This window comes from Penicillium canariense, assembly GCF_028826845.1.
Source record: "Penicillium canariense strain IBT 26290 chromosome Unknown utg000002l_segment0_segment0, whole genome shotgun sequence".
Classification (NCBI taxonomy): domain Eukaryota; kingdom Fungi; phylum Ascomycota; class Eurotiomycetes; order Eurotiales; family Aspergillaceae; genus Penicillium; species Penicillium canariense.
The window spans coordinates 4,307,516-4,326,434 of record NW_026622729.1 but is presented as its reverse complement, the minus strand read 5'-3'; the positions used below and the strand labels follow the sequence as shown (position 1 = coordinate 4,326,434).

Here is an 18,919-nt window from a genome sequence, read left to right as displayed (position 1 = left end):
ACGCCCACCGTGCAGCGCACGAAAATATAATAAACCTGGGCCAATCAACGGCAACGCCCCGGCCCAACATGGTGGGGCGAATTTGACGATCAGTGTTTTGGATGTTGTTTCTCCGATTATTCGGTACGAGCAGAGAGGATTAGATTGCAGATAGATTGAATCAAGTTACTCTTCTCTACTTAGATGTAGGTGGCCATCAGATGTGATCAACCAGCAGTATATAGGTTGACCCATAAGTGTGACAGGTCCATCATGACCGTCGTCGGTGACACGGTCCTTCCATACCGACCAAGCCACGGACGGGATCCATGAGCTCGATTGATGAGGTCAATGATATCAGGTAGCGCCTGAGCAGTGAATCTTGGGGGAACTTCTTGGTGCCTATCTCTTCGTCGTCTTCGTCGGCGGCCCGTTCGTTATAAGCCTAAACCTTCAGGTCCTGCATCTTCTGGGCGGCATCCGCAGCACTCGCCGCCGGCTTGTCCGCCTTCTTCCCCTTGGCCTTTTGCGAGGTCGAATCCTTAGGAAGCTCCTTAGTGTAAGGAAGGAACTCGGGTGCACCCGGAATGTACTTGCGCAGCACCTTCGGGACCTCAATGCCCTACAATGACGGGTTAGTGTGTATGATACACGAGTTGCGCCCTACCGGCCACGATAGGGCCATAGAAAAAACTTACATCTTCTCTCTGATAGTTCTCCAGAATGCAGCAAAGGGTTCGTTCGGTAGCACATAGGGTCGCATTCAGGGCATGCACATAGGTCTTCTTCAAATCGGTCGCCTTCTTGACGCCAAAGCGAATCTCCAGCGCGCGGGACTGGTAGTCAAGACAGTTGGAGCACGACACGAGCTCCTTGTATTCCTGCTGGAACGGGAACCAAGCCTCCAGATCGTACTTCTTGGCAGCGGCATTGTTCAATGCACCGGAGACAATAGCCGCGACGTGGTACGGCAGTTCCAGGGACTGGTAGAACTCCTCGGACGTAGCCATCATATCCTCGAAGGCTTGCCACGAATCCTCCGGCTTGGTCAGGACAAATTGCTCAATCTGGACGAAATGTGAGTTCATTGAGGCACAAAATATATCAACAAGACGGGGCTCACCTTCTCAAATTGGTGGACACGGAAGATACCCCATGCATCCTTCCCGTGAGAACCGGCTTCTTTTCGGTAGCACGTACTATACCCGGCGTATCTGGGAATCCCTCCCGGTCAGTTCCAAATTCAACATGGAGGAGATACAGGGTGGGTTCTTACTTGATGGGCAGGTCCTTCTCCTGCAGCCATTCGCTGTCGTGCAGTGCAGACAAAGGTTGTTCCGAGGTGGCAATGAGATACTTGTCCGTGGACTTATCCTCGCTTTCTGTGACTTTGTACAATTCCTCGTCGAATTGCTCGAGCTGGGCCGTTTTCGCCATGAGGTCCTTGAGCATGAACTGCGGGGGCTGGTTGGGGGTGTAGCCCTTGTTGAAGAGGAACTCCAGACCATAGTTGACGAGGGCCAGGTTGAGGAACAGGCCGTATCCCGTCAAGCAATATCCTCGATGTCCAACGACCTTGACACCACGCTCCGGATCATAACCATCTATGCGGGTCAAGACCTCGTGGTGGGAGAGGCAGTTGGGGCGTTCCATAACGGCATTCGCAGGTGCCCAGGTTTTGAGAATCGTGTTATCATCCTGTGGACAACTCTCGGATCAGTCTGACAATCTTCCCACTTTGTGAGTCTTCCCAAGGGGTGCTTACCTCGTTGTTGCTCACAGGCACCGATTCGTGGACGTAGTTTCCAATCGCACGAATCTTGCGGTCCCGCTCCGCTTCCTTCTGAGCAGCGGCATCCTCAGAGTCCTTCTTGCGCTTCTCCAAGTCTGCCTTCTGGCTCATCAAATCACTTGCATCCTCCTTGTTCTGTCAAAGTTAAACATATGAGCAATTGTCTAAGTTTTCTCTTTCTCCGCGGGGGATACCATTCACAGAGCCGGTGGGCAGATAATACCTTCTTCTTCATTCCAATCTGCTTGAGAAGCGGATTCAGCAGCGAACCAATCTGGGTAACCTCATACCGAGCTAAAAACAGCGAATTTAGAGATCCACCACAGTTCTTTGGGAAGGGGTATGCCTACCTCTCCGGGCCTCCTCGTACAGCGCGATCACTTCATCCACCGCCTCCTCGGGAGCGAATCGCTTGCGCTGGCTCTCCTTGATCTTGTTAGGGTCACCGCCGCGCTCGGCGATGAAGTCATTGAGGTCGAGCATGGTTGGCGAACGAGGAAATCGAGGGCTGGAGGAAGTGAGTCAACGGCCGGTCGGTCAGTTGTGGAGGGGTAAATTCCGAAAGTGCGCGCGCGCCCGCGGGGCATTACTTAATCCACGACTTGCGCCTGTTTCACTAAACACATGGGGAACCTCGACTACAAATTGAGACTACGAATTACCAGGGATTAAATCACCAAGGATTTGGCCCAGCAGCTCTCTACCAGGGACCATCCGAAAGGCATCTTCTCTGAAAAGACAGTGCTCGTGGATAGCTTTTGAATTTCGGGGCCGCATACCAGGCCCGGGGTTCTGTCATGTTCAAGGACATCGAGATTTCCATGGAAGACCTGCGTGGCCATTTGATTATTCTATGCTCGCTGCGTACCCAAATCCCGATCCCCTATCCGGTAAACAAACAAAGAAACGAAGAAGAAGAAGAAGAAGGAGGAGGAGGAGGAGGAAAAAAACCATGAATAATGCAACCGAGCCCATACATTCCACCATATCCAGAAAGAGACAGAGAGAGCAACCTGGGATAGACAATTGCGGCGAAAAGAATATACCAGTTCAAAAAGTTCGTTTAGGTTGTTTCCCACTCCACACGGGGAGAGCCTAAGCGTAAGTGAAGGGGAAGTAGAAAACATCCAAGGTCAGCATGCCACTGCTGATATGAGAACCCAGGAAACCTGACCCATGGGACTTATGCCCCGGGGCCAGTGGAGTTGAGACAAGCAAGCATGGGACAGAGTCATGTCAGTCATTCTGAAACCCATATATGTACCAAGCATCCTTTTCCATTGCCACAGGAGAAGTGAGGCATGGTGGTCGGCCCTGGAACGGCAGCATTACATCACCGTGCACTTATTGTTCCCAGTGGGTTGAGACGGGTTTTGAGACTTCTCGATCTCTCCAATTATAAGGTCGAATGCCTTGGCGACATTGAAGTCGAGGAAGGCACTGGCCTCGGTGAAACCACAGCTAAACTCTTCCGCTAGTTGTCGGCCCTCATCAAGAGTCACCTGTCGTTGATCTGTCTTGAGATCGCTCTTGTTGCCCACCACGACCAAGGGTACTTGGTCCGCACCCTGACGGAAAAACAAGAGTTAGATATCCTGGGCGTGACTGGAGGGCAGGAGGCGGGTGAAGAAAGCATTACCAGGTGATTCAAGATCTTATCTCGAATGACCCTCACCATCTCAAAGGACTGGCGCGACGTGACGGAGTACACGATGATATAGCCATGGATGCCAATGAAGTGCTTCGAATTCAAGATGCTGTACTCGTCCTATTATGAGGGAGTCAATCAGCGAATTGACATGCTCCGGGTGCCAGAGAATTTGCCTACCTGTCCTGCAGTATCCACAATCTCGGTTGCATAGTCTTGCCCATTGTGCTTGATAATCCGGCTGAAGGTATTCTCGATTGTGGGGTAATAGCTTTCCACGAAATGTTGTTCGACAAAGCGGACTGTGAGAGAAGACTTGCCTAGCATTCAACCGACGTTAGTCAATGATCATGCCATATGACCTCTCCAAAAGACAAGGGATGGGGGATTGCATACCCACAGAGCGACTGCCGACAATCGCGATCTTTCTCTGCTTAGGTGCGGCAGGCATCTTGGGAGGAGTGCAGCGGCTTAAGCGGGTTCAGCTGCACCAAGACAGAGAATGAGTAGAGCAAGAAGGACCAATGGGAATGGGCCTAAAAAATTGAAGAGCGTCTGTAATGAGGGTGAGAAAGGAGGAACCAGCGTGGTCCTTACGGTCGGGTGGCAAAGTTCCATGAAGCACCCCAGAGCTCCAGCCCCTGCAAACGCTGCAAACAGTTAGTTGATTGGTTGATTAGCTGATTAGGTTTAGTTGATTAGATACCCTGCAACCCCCAGACCCTCCTGGTAATTCCGACCGTACGATTCTGAGATTCCCTCAAGCCATAGCTGCCTACCAGGAGGAATCTATGGTGCTTGAATAGTATAGGTTCAGGATTGCTTCTACGCAGAAATGAGAAATAGGCGGTCACAAAGGGTATATCAGCCATCAGTCCTCGATTACAAGTTTTCCGCCCATTCTCCGCGGTCCCGTTTCAAACCAAATCCCCCAAAAATCGCACGATTACTATGTACATCAGTCCCAACAAAGCCTGTCAAATATGGTACGCCTCACGCATCCCCATCCTTGTCCTCATCACTGATCATCGATATGTTGAATCTGACTGATAAGGTCCTGGAGCCGGACCAAAAACCCACTTGTCTCCCGTCGGTTTGCCTGGACCGAATATGATTCTTGTTCAATCTTCTGGTGATATTGTAAGAATTCATTCACCGTTGACATGATGACTGCGAGTCCATTGGGGTGAAGGGATTCTTTGACTTGCACACGGGCTCCCGGATGTAGACAGAGGGCCAGGAGCAGAATAGCCAAATACCCTACTGCGACATTGTGGTGCACTTCCAGAACCGAATGGGCCTGAGGGGAGACTTGATCAGTGATCTTGCAAAGAGGACATGATTGAGCTGATGGAATGAAGCCGTACCTTGGAGGTCGAATCAACATGAGCTAAAAAGAGGCGTAAAAGCTGGTCGAGAAGGGATTGTGCAACACAGGCGGGATTAAGAAACATCGTTCGCGATGCTTCACTTTGCTCAACCAGGTTGATGAGAGCTCCCAATGCCAAAATCACGGTGTCGAGAGAATTGTTCTCCTGCGAAAGAGAATCCTCGGTTAGATCGCCAAATCTGGCCATCGTGATGGCAGCCAGCTCTTCAACCATCGCTGGAGTCGCAAATTTATCGCACAAGATCGGGTTGCTGTTAGTGACATTCAAGATCACTCGAAGATAAAGGATTTGGAGCTGCTGGCGAACCGCATCCACCTCGCTAGCCATGTTGGCCATTTGAAGCAAGCTGTGCATGCCAGCGAGAATACTCAAAGCATCGTGGTGATCTCGTTGAACGGGATCCCCGGAAGTGGTATGTATCTCGAGAATGGATAACCCCGTGATCAATACATAAGATCTCTCTGGGGCGACTGTAACTTTCCCTCTAATATGAGAGCTTTCAGACAGCAGAATGTTGACAAGCTGATTCAGCATAGGGGCAGGCAGACCACCGGGTATTTCGCTCTTTGCCTGGAATGCCGAGCTGGTGACTCTTAGGCAGTGCAGTGCTATGAGGCATGGCGAAAGCGTTGGTGCCGATGCATCAGGGAACAGAGCTATGTTGATTCGGGGTGATATGTTCTGCACCGATCTCTGAGCTGCCTTAGACAAGTTATTGTTTCGAGCGCGTGTTATGGCGGAGATATCAGTCTGGGCCCCAAGGAGAGAGGGCGACAGATCAAGCAATTTGGGCCATGCAGCGGTGGCCAGAACATAGGGTAGAGATCGACCCAAGGAGCTTAGACCAAACACGCATAAAGCGAGTGTAGCAGAGACCATATCTAGGTCACTAGATAGGCAATCAACCAGCCTCCTATCAAAACTGCACTCGACAAATTGGCGTGATAGCTTCGAGTCGAGCAACTTGCCACAAAGTTGAACGAACGAATTGCATCGACCCGAAGTCGACATATGGGGATCTTCAATGTCTTCAAAGATAGACTCGACAGCACCCCGGTAACGAGCATTTCCCCCAGCCTGGCGGAGCTCGTGAATACTCCGAACGGATCCGTCATCATTGTTGACCTCCTCGATATCAAAAAGGCGAGCGCGGGGGATATCATCAAAACTTCGGGGTTGCGACATCAATTGGCTATCCCGCCCAAGACTATCCACGGGATTTTGTTCAGGAAGCCCGCTTGCCATCGGAAGGTCATCCAAGAACGAACGCTGGCGGGCATATGTGACTTTCGAGCCGGTTAGATGAGGCGAAATCGCGACAGTTGTATCCTGGCCCAGGTCTTTGGGCTCAGTTTGAGCGCACATATTTGGTGGCGGGGGTTCTTTCAGTCGGTTGGGGCTGTGAGGTGTGAAAGGAGAAGGTGGCTGGCTGGTGGTAGTAATATTCGATGAGGCATCAGCCGACTGTTCTTTTGTACCCAGTGAATCAATCAGTCTTCTTCGGGTGGGCGTCGTGTTTCCACCACGAGTGCGTGTATGCTTTCGGGGACTTGTAGGTCCAGGCTCCATTGGACTAGACATTATGTTCGTGTACGACGTTCGCTCGGGTCTGGACTGGCTTGGTTGTCCATTTGTATCGAGAGAGAGGGGTTGAGCTGTTTGGCGAGCCTGAGAATCATTCTTTGGCAAGCTTTCTTTGGTCTTTTGAGAACCTGAATCTAATTTGCGGCCGCCTGTTCGCGGCCCTGGCCTTCCACGGCCTGACGCGTCTTTTATCTCGCGAGGTGAAAAGGTCTCAGTTCGAGAGCTCGCTGAGTCTAACTTCGTGGAAGGATCTTGAGGTCCGACCCCTATCCCAAAACCAGTCATGGGTCGCACAGCAGGGGATTGTTGGGTTAAGGCAGCATTTCCATTAGCGCCATAGCGCCGGCGCTTGCGTTGCACGATTAGGTGCTGGTCCCCCTCATCTGATGACGGAAGATCGTAAATGCTGGCCTCGGTAACCAGGCGCGAAGCTCCCCGGGGCTCTGGTACCTGAGCAGTCTCTGTAGATATTTCTTGTTTATGTCCAGGCTCGGTTCCTGATACCTCGCCTGTAGATGGATGCGACGAGCCAGGCGTACTAGGGAGGTCTTTCGATGATTTAGCGGTCGAGGCGCGTGCAGACACAGTGTTAAAATGAGACTGAGCTTTCGAGGAAGAGCCGTAAGTCACAAGACGTCGACTTCGCGAGCCTGAATGCACCATTTTCGCGGTCTAGAGGCGGCTGCGAATGCTTCGCATTTCAGTCGACGCAGGGAGGAGGATAGACGTGTAGCGGAAATGGCGAGGGCGATAGTCGTGCGCGGCAGGTCGGGGGATCAATCGGATAACTGGATGGCATTGGCAAGATTGGTGTTCAATGACAAAGACATGCGGGAACACCCTGTGGTCTCAAGCGAAGACAGGAAGGAGGCGGAACTTCGCCATTCAGCCCAGTAACTGCGAACGGCCCTAAATAGGAGTTCTAGGGTCGCGGAATGGGGTTGATCCCCGGTGGATTGGGGAGATAAGAGGACGGTCTAAGTCTGAAAATCCCCGGCGGGACGGAGAGGTTTGAGGTTGTAGCGCTTATTAGCCGGGAAGATGGGGGAGAGTTGGATGTTGCGTGTTGCAGCGATAAGGTCCCGAGTGTGGAGGAGGGCCGCATGCAGGCGATACGAGATAAGAGGGAAATGTCTCCCCGCTTCCTCCGCCTCGTCCTTCTCCTCCTCCTCTTCCCCCCCTTAGTACTGTCCGTGTGTCTGTCCGTGTACTCCTCACACGGGCGACACTCTTCCTCTGACCAATTCCCCATTCCTCTTTACCTCGCTTTACCTGTATCCCGGCTCTGGACGTCATCTTTCCTCTCACTCTCACCTCCATGGCTAGCAAGGACCCAGTTCCGTCTCCCGCTCAGGGAGTCGGTCCCATTTACCGCCCTGATGGCGAGAAACCAACGGCAACGGTCTCCAAGGAGGTCTCCTACGAGAACGTTCATGTGCTCTCTCAGACGCCTCAACTAATTGCTCTCTTGACGTGAGAATCCTCCAGCATGTCGCGTGACGGGGCCGCTGAATGTCTAACGCACGCACAGGATGATCAGAGATAAGCGGACGACGCGTGCAGATTTCATCTTCTATTCCAATCGGATTATCCGGCTGTTGGTGGAAGAAGGACTAAATCACCTCCCCGTTGTTGAGCAGTCTGTCACCACTCCGGTTGGTCGGGCTTATTTGGGCGTCAAGTTTGAGGGGAAGATCTGCGGTGTCTCCATCATGAGAGCTGGGGAAGCCATGGAGCAGGGACTTAGGGACTGTTGCCGGTCTGTCCGCATCGGAAAAATCCTGATCCAGAGAGATGAGGAGACTTGCATGCCCAAGCTCTTTTACGAAAAGCTTCCTGCTGATATTGCTGATCGGTGGGTCCTCCTCTTGGATCCCATGTTCGCAACTGGTGAGTACAAGCGTCCGAGTACTCCTCCATATTCCACTAACACTTGTCTGTAGGGGGCTCCGCGACTTTGGCGGTGGAGGTCTTGAAGCAGAAGGGGGTTCCGGAGCACCGAATTTTGTTCCTGAACCTGATCGCAAGCCCTTCAGGCGTCGCAGAGTTTGCGGAGAGGTTCCCTAAACTCCGCGTCGTCACCGCATTCATTGACCAAGGTTTGGATGATAAGAAGTATCGGTCCCTTTGTGATTTTTGGCATCCTAGATGATACTAACCTGCCTAATAGGTATATCACCCCTGGTCTGGGAGACTTTGGCGACCGATATTACACCCTGTGAGGCCTTCTACCAATTGATACCTAGCAAGGACAACGGCAGCATAGACTCCAATCTCTTCCGATTTCACCCCGTCTGGGCAGCCCTTCCGGGCTAGAAACGTATTGATGAGAAAGCATGGGGACCGTTCCTCATGCCGTTCCTATCGGGTTCGACAGAACTGAGTCTAGCTCGTCTACAGGCTTTCTTCTAGAGCTACCCCAGACTCTGTTCAAAGACACGAGATGTCGTGGGTGGCACAATGCAGCACACGCAATAGAAGCAAATCCGATCGAAGTTTGTTGTAAAAATTCTCCGTAGGTGTATAATAAAGTGCTCGTCGAAAAAGTACCATGCCTGCGCCGTTCGCCCCTTTCTCTCCCTTTCCGCTGTAACCGGTTCAATAGTCTTCGTCCTCGTAGGTTTCTCCAACTCCAGCGTCGGCCAAAGCATTCGATTTGCTGTTGCCTACCGAACCCACAGGCCCGTCATACTGGTTGGCAGTGTCCTTCGCAACAGCGTCGCATGCATCAACCCAGTCAGAGTACACATCCACGGCGGCCGACAGATCTGGTAGAAATTGTCGTGAGCAGATGGGAGGCAGGTGAAAATGCGACGAAAAAAGCGGACTCACAATTGATGCCGGTCTGGAACTTCTGGCCGCAGACCTTACAGGACAGGTCACCTAGGCCCAGTTTCTTGTCTAGCTTGACCACGACCGAGTTCTCATGGTTACAGAAGAGACAGGCGAAGGTAGTCGCAAGTGGTTCCCGCTACGATCGGTGGGTTAGTCACCCAAAGTCACACGAGCAGGATCGGGTCTCTCGCACCTTTCGGGGCCCTTGCGGTGTTCTGCTTGACTTCTTGCGCTTTCCCTGCGAGGAGAGTTGGTCATTGGCATCTGCTCCTGAAATCTTTCAGAAGGGAAGGGAGGGGGAGAGTTAGCGGATCATTAGGCGACACGTACCATAATCCTGGCGCGGATGCAGGTTGACGGTGGACTAGAGAGCGGGGATCGAAGATTCAGAATCGCGGAAGGAGAGTGGTGAGGGGGTGGCTCGTGCGGAGAATGGGAGGCGGAAGAACGGGTCTTCCGCAGCTCAGCTACCTAACCAACCAGGGCTGTGTCAACAGTTATTTATACCGTACTCCGTACGTGATCCCCCATGTATAGGATACCGATGAAGATATGGTTTCCTAAATGGGATCCGGTACGGTACTGTGCCTACTTGGAGAGTCGCCGGCTCGCTTTCTTGCGCTAATGGGTGATATGGTACTCTGGTACTTTAGAGACACGGGACGCCAGAGGCATCATCTGATTTACCATGGAGCCATGATCAAATAGTCCCATATAAATTGAGCCAAGACTCATCCATTGAGAACTTCTTAATCACCTATGTATGTCCTTCGTAGGTAGTGGTGAAGTACTACATGTATCCTGACACATCCAGTATGAACTGGGCCACGTGATTGGCTCAGCCGGATCGATGTGGTGGGAATGATGTTATATTATATAATCAGCTGAATTTTGAGTCACGGCACAAGTGTGTATCACGTGATTATCGGGTACAGTGTTATGTCAGCAGTAGGGCCCGCGCTGGCTCGCTTAGCCGAGTTTTCTGTGGGTTTTGGTTTTCAACCCTCCCGTCGACCCGTGCAGCTGAATATCGAAACCCTCCGAGCGTCGTGGTGCGATACCCTTCGTCTGTCTTTTTACAACACACAGATAGACCCGACTCGCAAACATGGCTGTTGGAAAGTATGTGCTTCCCCGTTCATCGGCACTCTGCTTTGTTCTATCATTATCTTCATCTTGCTTCTTGCATTTCGCCTTATCTTCGCTCAACCCTAGCATGAAAATCTACGTCGACTCCCTCGCTAACCTTTTCGTCTTTCAGGAACAAGCGCCTGTCGAAGGGCAAGAAGGGTATCAAGAAGAGAACCGTCGATCCCTTCACCCGGAAAGATGAGTACTCTGTGAAGGTTGGTCCCTCGAAGACTTCTTTCCTGGCACCACCGCTGACCATCTTCTCAAGGCCCCCTCGACCTTCCAGACCCGCGAGTAGGCTTTGACCCCCTTCCGAGTCGATCTCCCTCCAGTATTGACATGGTGTGCTAATGGAACTTTCCTTGAAGCGTCGGCAAGACTCTCGTCAACCGCACCAGCGGTCTGAAGAACGCCAACGACTCCCTGAAGGGCCGTATCTTCGAGGTCTCTCTCGCAGACCTCCAGAACGATGAGGACCACGCCTTCCGCAAGGTCAAGCTCCGTGTGGATGAGATTCAGGGCAAGAACTGCCTGACCAACTTCCACGGTCTGGATTTCACCACCGACAAGCTGCGCTCCCTGGTCCGCAAGTGGCAGTCCTTGATCGAGGCCAACATCACTGTGAAGACCACTGACGACTATCTCCTCCGCCTGTTCGCCATTGCCTTCACCAAGAGACGCCCCAACCAGATCAAGAAGACCACTTACGCCCGCTCGTCTCAAATCCGTGCCATTCGCAAGAAGATGACTGAGATCATTCAGCGTGAAGCCGCTAGCTGCACTCTGTCTCAGCTCACCCACAAGCTCATCCCCGAGGTGATTGGCCGTGAGATTGAGAAGTCCACCCAGGGCATCTACCCCCTGCAGAATGTACGTCGCTTTCCTCAGCAAATGTGTGTCTGTCTCTCTTTCGTTGCTAATTATGAAATCTTACAGGTCCACATCCGCAAGGTCAAGCTGCTGAAGTCCCCCAAGTTCGACCTGGGTGCTCTGCTTGCTCTGCACGGCGAGTCGGCTACTGATGACAAGGGCCAGAAGGTGGAGCGGGAGTTCAAGGAGCAGGTCCTCGAGACTGTTTAAAGAGTGTTTTTTATTTTGAAGTGGTGTCAAATACTGGTCAACCATGGCAATTATTGTCTTCTGATCATAGGAAAACACAAAAGTTCATGACATGTATGGCAGATTTGCATCACGCCACGCGGGGCTTCAGTCGTCCCAGTAGGTCACCAGTTTAGACAGGACAGCTAAAAATTCAGATCAGTCTGCAACGCTTCGACCTGCGCTTCGTATGGCGTGTTCACACCTACGTAGTTGTATCACGCCTTCTCCCAGTAATTGAAGTATGCTCAAGATACCGCTCGGGGATTCGAGGTTCTTGGCCACGTTCTGTCTCTTTTATCACCCGCTCGCTCGCCGTCGGGACGCAAGCTAGCTTATGGTTGGCAATTGTGGATTTGGCCAGCTTGGAGGCTTTGGACTGTCACTCGTGCTATATTATAAGAGCAGTCCTAGAAACGCTAACACTTTGATATCTACAATTTGGAGAAAGGTACGTGCAAGAGTAAGCAGGCAATAGTTTCTTGGCGGTGAGTATATCTTGTCTACAGTCATTCTCGAAATGGTCTCAATGTCTAACTACATATTGTTTGGACCCGCCGCCAAGGCCTTAGCGCGGATCAAAACTTAAGCCGGCTGCATCGAATGAGGGACACTGTAAGATGCAGCTTGTATAGCACCGTATGATGCTACGTGAGATTACAAAATGATTCGCGAGAATTCAGTGGAATCCCACGGAAAACTGAAGTGGACTTCTGCAAATTATACGGAATGAGGGTCGCTAGTAGGTGCTTATCCCCTAGGTGACTAGCCAGGTGGCCGGTGCTGCAAGGACAGTAGGCTCAAGAGCCCAATCGCGCTGCTTTCGCTCGCCCTGCCCTGTTTCCCCTAACAACCCGACCATTACGCTCGATATGACTTCCAGGTTTTTTGAGCGGCCAAATGTTGCCCTTGCCGTGAAACATTCGCTCTCTCCGAAAACATGTCCTCCGACACCGGGGCTCCAAATCTGTCTTGGGGTTCACATGAGAGCCTTGCTAGGTGTAGCCAACCGATGATAGCCAAGTTGAATAGGTCAATTGTCTCGGTCTCTATTTGTGCCGGTGAATCTATTATGCTAGACGTCGAAGACTTTATAGAAACTACATAGAAACTCGTCAATCAAGATCGTTCACAGCTAAATCGACAAATTTGGGTTCTTATAGTCTTGTGTTGACCATTGCACACAGCCTAATTACAGTAAATTGATTTTGATAGACGGTGTTACAAGTTTGTATGCAGTATTAACTTCATTTCAATCAATCCACCTACTAGATACAAACGGTACTTGCTGACGAGAGTACCAAGCGGAGCATAGAACAAGGGAGTATCATCTCTCTAGTACTGTTGTAGTTGCATGATCAACAGCGTAATACACTTTGGCTTGGGTGCAGATAATTAAGCTTGCTGTATATTGGGAATGAGCAGAATGATATGGGTAGTGTTATTGATGAAAGAATAAACCGTAGGCACTTTATGCTACGTCAATAAAATGCCCTCTGGGCCAATCCATGAGTCCTCGATTGAGCGGTAGAAATCCCATACCGTCCTTGGTAAAAGCACATCTTTATCTTCATCCTGAACTCCATGTTGACCTTCACTGGAGATGACCTTCTTCCTCTCAAAGCAATCCAAAGCAAACCCCCTGTATTACGGCAAACATAGCATTGTCCACCAGAGGCCACCAAGAGAATTTATACGACATAATCAAAGCAGGCCACAAAAGAGTCAAATGACTTTAACCAAGATCGGACCATCAGAATCTATGACACAATCAGAATGACGTATACCGTAGTCTGGCTAGCGAGTCCTGCGAGGCTCAACGGGGACATAGAATCCGGCATCATCGGAAGGATTCGCTTTGAAAATGTATACAAACCCACATAAATTACAGCCGGATTGATGTAGAGTAAGCAGCACGTGGGGAAAATCTGTGATAAAAATATCGGCTATTGTACGGCGAGAGTTACCACACATGAGAGGGATTATTACAAACAACCCATATAACCCACAGAAAACTGTCAATGAGATTCTTTGCCTGAATCATCGGGAGCGAAAGGAGACCCTTGTCAAGAATCTGCTCAAGTTCGTTATTAGTGATAAATTCAGGTTTCTAGTGCTGAGCTAGAATGACATAGGAATGTTCGCTAGGTCGCTTACTGCACAAAAGAAAATATCATCCAGACTACCGCCACTTGGGAAAGAGTCATCCACTAACGAGACCTTAGAGCAAAGTGGTCTCCGTATGATTGAGATTTCTTCGCTACATCCCCGGAATACCAATAACACAGATTCACCTACTCTGCCGCACTAAGGATATTGAAGGCGAGGTAGAAGAGAGGTATGTTCGTTTTGCATTTTTTTCCCTTGTACATTGCAAAGCTGAGCAATATAGGATAATATTTAGAGCCATCGGAATGCTGAGAGATTAGTATGACTGAGAGATAGAGACTTGTGGATGGAATGGTGCAAAGGAAGAACCGTAGTTACCTACATAGCTAGATAGACATCGTAGGATTATACGGAGCCAGTTCTTTCTTGACTGAGCCAAAGGCTGAGAAAGACATGGATGCTTAGGTGGCGGAAACAAAGGAGAAATATTTAGTCCAAATTTAGCGGCACTTACACTAGTCGCAAGCAGTTATATTCACAAGCTAACTCTATTGCGGCAAATTCTAGAAGATTTGTCCCCATGTCCGAGATGGGAAATACTAAGACTGATGGGATGTTTATTGGTCAACCCTATTTCGAGAATGACTATATTCTATAGGATAACGAGAGCTAATGCCACCAGGCAGATCGTTCAGAAATATGGCATTAAGTGGCTCTCGCGTTATTAGATTTGTAGAGAGATCCACATTGGGGTTCTATGGGATTCCATGGCATGTATGCAGCAGGTAATATCGAAGAGGTACAGTAACACCATACAATATGTATTTTACAACAATCCTCAATTCAAGGTGGCCCGCTCAATAATTTACTCGCGCTAAGACCTAGGCAGTGGGTCCAGAGAACAGTTAACTACTACTATTATAGATAGATAGATACTAGGACTAGTATATTATATATTAGCTATCAAAGTAATATAATATATAGTTAGTAAGGCTCTAAATTAATCTAATAGTATATTCTATAGTATTATCTTAATAGCTTTAGTAGCTAATTCTAGTTATATTAGCTAATTTATAAGAGACTAGGGGTGATTAAAGCCTAATACTATTAATTATAGATTTATAAGATAAGAGTAAAGATAGAATAATAGTATATAGAATTCATCCTAATTCTTTTAATTATATAGATAATATCTCTATAGTAGAGAGAAGTAGCTAACTAGACTAACTAGATAGTACCTATTTATATAGAAGCTCTCTATAAAATAGTAGATACTATCTTTATAGTTTCTTCCTTCTTTACTTTTATTACTATCTCATCTTACTATAATCTACCCAAAACTAAAACTAATAAATAATAATTAATTTTAACTAATCTAAAAATCTTTATTTTTTTACTATGATAAATTAATATTATAGTGTAGTTCTATTTAATGTATTATTATTAGAATATTATCTTTAATGAGCTTTATAACTAGTCTCTAGAGAATCTAGCTAGAACTCCTAAAACTAATATTGATAAAAGAGTGATTACTAATACTAAATCTGTCTAGGATTCCTATAAGCCTACTAAATAGTATAGGCTATATAAATCTATCTTATTTCTTACTAAAGGAGATATTAATATTAATTCTATTAAGAACTATATATCTAAATAATTTTTTAATCTTTTTTACTAAATATATATTTATTAGAAGAAAAGTTACTATCAAATTTAAGCTTTTACTATCTAGTAAGATACTATAGATATAAAGGGCTATAGCTAAATAATTTAATCTAGCTAGGCTATAAACTATTGATAAAAAGCATAGGAAGGGAAAGCTAGGAAAGAGAAGTAGAGGGGAATAAAAGAGGGCAAAGGTTATATATATATATATATATAATACTATATAGGAACTAGCATATTATATTATCCCTCTATTTTTAAGGGCTATCTAAGTTATATCTATCTAAATTCTAGAATAAAGATAAATTAGGATTACTGGTGGGTTTTTAGCCTAGTCTAGCTAATCTAACTAGTCTAACTCTAAATTAAAAATAGATAATCTGTGTGAAGGATTGTGTATCAGTCTGATGTGGAAAGTGTCAATATCAAAAGAGGTTATGTCATTATTTATTATCACGCTGTATTGTTATTTTCTAATAAAAGACAGTGCCCTGTTTCCTTTTAATTAGAATCGATCAAGATTCAGTCTTAAAAGAAAGTGTAAAGGGTTAATTTATAATTGTGCGCTACTGTATGTGTTGGTCCTGAGCATGTCAACCTGATGGTTGACATAGTGGTCTTTTTGGCTAAAGCGAACAATCATGTGACAGGGATGATTTGTTACAATTATGAAATTGTGAAGGATTGCGTATTAGTCTGATATGGGGAAGCGTTGATATTAAAAGTGGTTATGTCATTCTTTATCATTACTCTGTATTGTTATTCTCTAATAAAAGATGGTGCCCTGTTTCCTTTCAATCTGAATCGATCAAGATTCAGTCTTTGAAAGAGAGAATGGTTAAACTGCATAATTGTAACAGATCATCCCTGAGTCACATGATTGTTCGCTTTAGCCAAAAAGACCACTATGTCAACCATCAGGTTGACATGCTTAGGACCAACACATACAGTAGCGCACAGTTATAAATTAACCCTTTACAGAAAGAATAGTTAAACTATATCAAATTTGTTTATTATCTATTTGCTATCGATTCTTTACCTGATCGATAGGCTTCTACCCTGATAAGTAGTAAAATTGGTTTGATTGAGTTTATTTACTATCAGTTAGAAAGGGTACTTTAATATCTAATAGGTATAGATACTAAATAATTGTATATTTTTTTATTTATAATATATAATATTATACTTAAATTTATCCTATTCTTTTCAAGTAAATATAGATAAAATCCTAGTGATTAAAAAGAGTATTATCTATCTAATAATCTTTTAGACTTTTTTATATATAATCTTACAAGTAAGTTAGGCCACGCTTCGCGTAGCTATATCTCACATGCCAGCCAGATAACGGAGTATCTGTTAGCTAATCTCATAAAGGTGGATACTAAAGTCATACCTCTAAAAAAAAGGATTAGATACAAAAATCATGCCTAGTGAATTACTATAGGTATAGGAAATTGATATATATAGGGAGTAGTTAATATAGTACCTAAATTAGGAGAGGATTAGCGATAGATAGGCCTTCCTCGCCTACGGGGAACATCTGTAAATAAAGCAGAATCTACCTTATCGTAAGCACTCGCTAGTTAGTCGGTATCTAAAATTCCCTATTAGTTATCCGAACTTAAACCTAAAGACGAATCTAAATCCGAACTAGAAAAGGGTAAAATCTAGCGAGCGTATTTAGATAGTAAAAACGAAGGTAAAACTCTAGAACGTTAACTAGAAGTAAGATCTAAGTATAAAATAAAGCTAGCTATAGCTTTTACTATATATATATAGTAAAAGGATATTGTATTAGAGGAATTAGGTAAGGTATCGGCGGTAGATAAGATAGAGAATATATAATATATAAAAGATAAACGGCTAGCTAGATAGAGCTTTAGACGCTATAGTAAAAAGATTATAGTAAAAGATAATAAAACGAAGATACTAATATCGTTAATATTAAGTAGCGTATAGAGATAGGTTAGATTAGAGACTATAATATAACCTATTTAGGTATACTTAAAAGGAAATAGGTAGAATCCTATAAAGCGGCTAGTAATATATATCTACTATCTAATATAAAGGACCTATATCTTCTCCTAATATATAGTCTTAGGGATATTATATATAATATAAAAGATAGTCTAAAGGGTAGTATTACTAGGATAGTAGATAGTAATCTTTACTATAAATATATAGTATAAACCTAGATTAGTATAATAGGTAATAATTATACTAACGCTAGAAATCTTAGGTATCTAGCTACCTAGAAGAGAATCGTAGTAGATATTATCGAAGAGATTACTAAGATAAATTAAGAGATAATCTATATAAAGATATATAATAGGCTTACTATACTTCTACTCTAGAAAGGCTAGGGAGCTATTATAAATTATAGCTTAGTCGGGGATTAATTTATTTAACTACTTATTAAAGTAGGATATATAAATATCTATCTTACTATCCTTATTAAGATCCTTAAGGTATTTATATTATATCTAGTTAATAGTAGTATATAGATCGAGGTATTCTATAATAGCGGAGTTTTAGGGGGTATAAATAAAAAGAAAAAAGGCTAAGTAATCGTTATAGAAGTAATTATTAGGGGTAGTAGCGGCGGAAGTTATAGCGGGAGAGAGATAGCTATAAAAAGGGTAAAGTAAAATAAGTAATATAGATAAGAAAGAGAAATAGAGATAAGAAAGAGAAATAGAGATTAGAGTAATATTTAGATAGGGTATATATAAAGTAAATAAAGAGAAATAGATTAGTTAAAAAAGTATTAGAAAAAAACTATAGATATATAAAGTTACTAATCAATATAGGTATAGCGGGAAAGTATTAGTAAGCTATAAGAAGATAGTAGTAAATATAGAGTAGATAGGTAGAGATATTTATATAGATAGATCAAGTAGTTAAGATATACTAATAGTATATTTAAACTATAGTAAATACCTCGCTATAAATTAGCGGAAATTATATATTAGGCTAATTAAGTAATTAAGCTATACTAATAGTATATTTAAGCTACGATAAGTACCTTACTATAGATTAGTAAAAATTACGTATTAGATTAATTAAGTAGTTAAGCTATACTAATAGCGTATTTAAGTTATAGTAGGTCCTTCGTAGTAGATTAGTAGAAATTATATATTAGGCTAATTAAGTAGTTAAGCTATACTAATAGTATATTTAAGCTATAATAGGTTTTTTATAGTAGATCTATAGAAATTATATATTATTTACAAATTAGCCTAGAAATAGAGGCCCTAAAAAGTAGTAGATAGAACTAAGATTAATAGTCGGAGGAGAGAAGCCTAAAAACGCTAAAAACCCTAAAGATATAGAAAACCCCGAAAATATAAGAACCCCCGAAGATATAGTAGAATCTAAAACTAAGATTAGTAGTAAGGAGATAGATAGATTTTCGAGAGGGAATTTACGTAAGATCTTAGGGTAAATAATATTATCGACCTTTATATTAGTATTATACTCGGCTAGTAATATATAAATATTCTTAGTATTTATCGAGCGAGAGAAGGCTATATAAAACTAACTATAAGTAAAGATCTAAGTATAAAGATTAATACTAATATAGTTAAGAGATTATCCCTAAGCCTTATTAATTATTATAGTAAAGACTAAATATAGAGAGAACTACTTCCGAGTAAGAATAAAGGGTAAGTTATTTAGGTTTATAGA

General features: G+C 45.0%; 6 protein-coding genes across 6 annotated transcripts; 2 read left to right on the top strand and 4 right to left on the bottom strand.

Annotated features, from left to right (window-relative positions):
• Positions 1-424: 424 nt before the first annotated feature.
• Positions 425-2,254, bottom strand: N7482_004712 (serine--tRNA ligase SES1; the record flags this gene model as incomplete). Its single annotated transcript, XM_056686837.1, has 7 exons — positions 425-601; positions 678-1,046; positions 1,103-1,193; positions 1,256-1,677; positions 1,745-1,906; positions 1,995-2,065; positions 2,122-2,254. 7 exons carry the CDS (start codon positions 2,252-2,254, stop codon positions 425-427), a joined length of 1,425 nt encoding a protein of 474 aa, XP_056545579.1.
• Positions 2,255-3,099: 845 nt separating this feature from the next.
• On the bottom strand, positions 3,100-3,870 carry rhbA (Rheb family small GTPase rhbA; the record flags this gene model as incomplete). Its single annotated transcript, XM_056686836.1, has 4 exons — positions 3,100-3,339; positions 3,411-3,539; positions 3,600-3,739; positions 3,816-3,870. The coding sequence occupies 4 exons, from the start codon at positions 3,868-3,870 to the stop codon at positions 3,100-3,102; spliced, it is 564 nt and encodes a 187-aa protein (XP_056545578.1).
• Positions 3,871-4,437: 567 nt separating this feature from the next.
• Positions 4,438-7,057, bottom strand: N7482_004710 (WAPL family protein; the record flags this gene model as incomplete). The annotated part of the gene is made up of 2 exons (XM_056686835.1): positions 4,438-4,719; positions 4,787-7,057. 2 exons carry the CDS (start codon positions 7,055-7,057, stop codon positions 4,438-4,440), a joined length of 2,553 nt encoding a protein of 850 aa, XP_056545577.1.
• A 655-nt stretch (positions 7,058-7,712) lies between these two features.
• On the top strand, positions 7,713-8,616 carry N7482_004709 (uracil phosphoribosyltransferase; the record flags this gene model as incomplete). Its single annotated transcript, XM_056686834.1, has 4 exons — positions 7,713-7,867; positions 7,926-8,284; positions 8,338-8,515; positions 8,565-8,616. The coding sequence occupies 4 exons, from the start codon at positions 7,713-7,715 to the stop codon at positions 8,614-8,616; spliced, it is 744 nt and encodes a 247-aa protein (XP_056545576.1).
• A 376-nt stretch (positions 8,617-8,992) lies between these two features.
• N7482_004708 (transcription elongation factor 1 family protein) lies at positions 8,993-9,562 on the bottom strand (the record flags this gene model as incomplete). Its single annotated transcript, XM_056686833.1, has 4 exons — positions 8,993-9,162; positions 9,227-9,365; positions 9,423-9,506; positions 9,560-9,562. The coding sequence occupies 4 exons, from the start codon at positions 9,560-9,562 to the stop codon at positions 8,993-8,995; spliced, it is 396 nt and encodes a 131-aa protein (XP_056545575.1).
• A 775-nt stretch (positions 9,563-10,337) lies between these two features.
• Positions 10,338-11,440, top strand: rps1 (40S ribosomal protein eS1; the record flags this gene model as incomplete). Its single annotated transcript, XM_056686832.1, has 5 exons — positions 10,338-10,351; positions 10,491-10,575; positions 10,629-10,654; positions 10,729-11,230; positions 11,297-11,440. The coding sequence occupies 5 exons, from the start codon at positions 10,338-10,340 to the stop codon at positions 11,438-11,440; spliced, it is 771 nt and encodes a 256-aa protein (XP_056545574.1).
• Between the last annotated feature and the right edge of the window lie 7,479 nt (positions 11,441-18,919).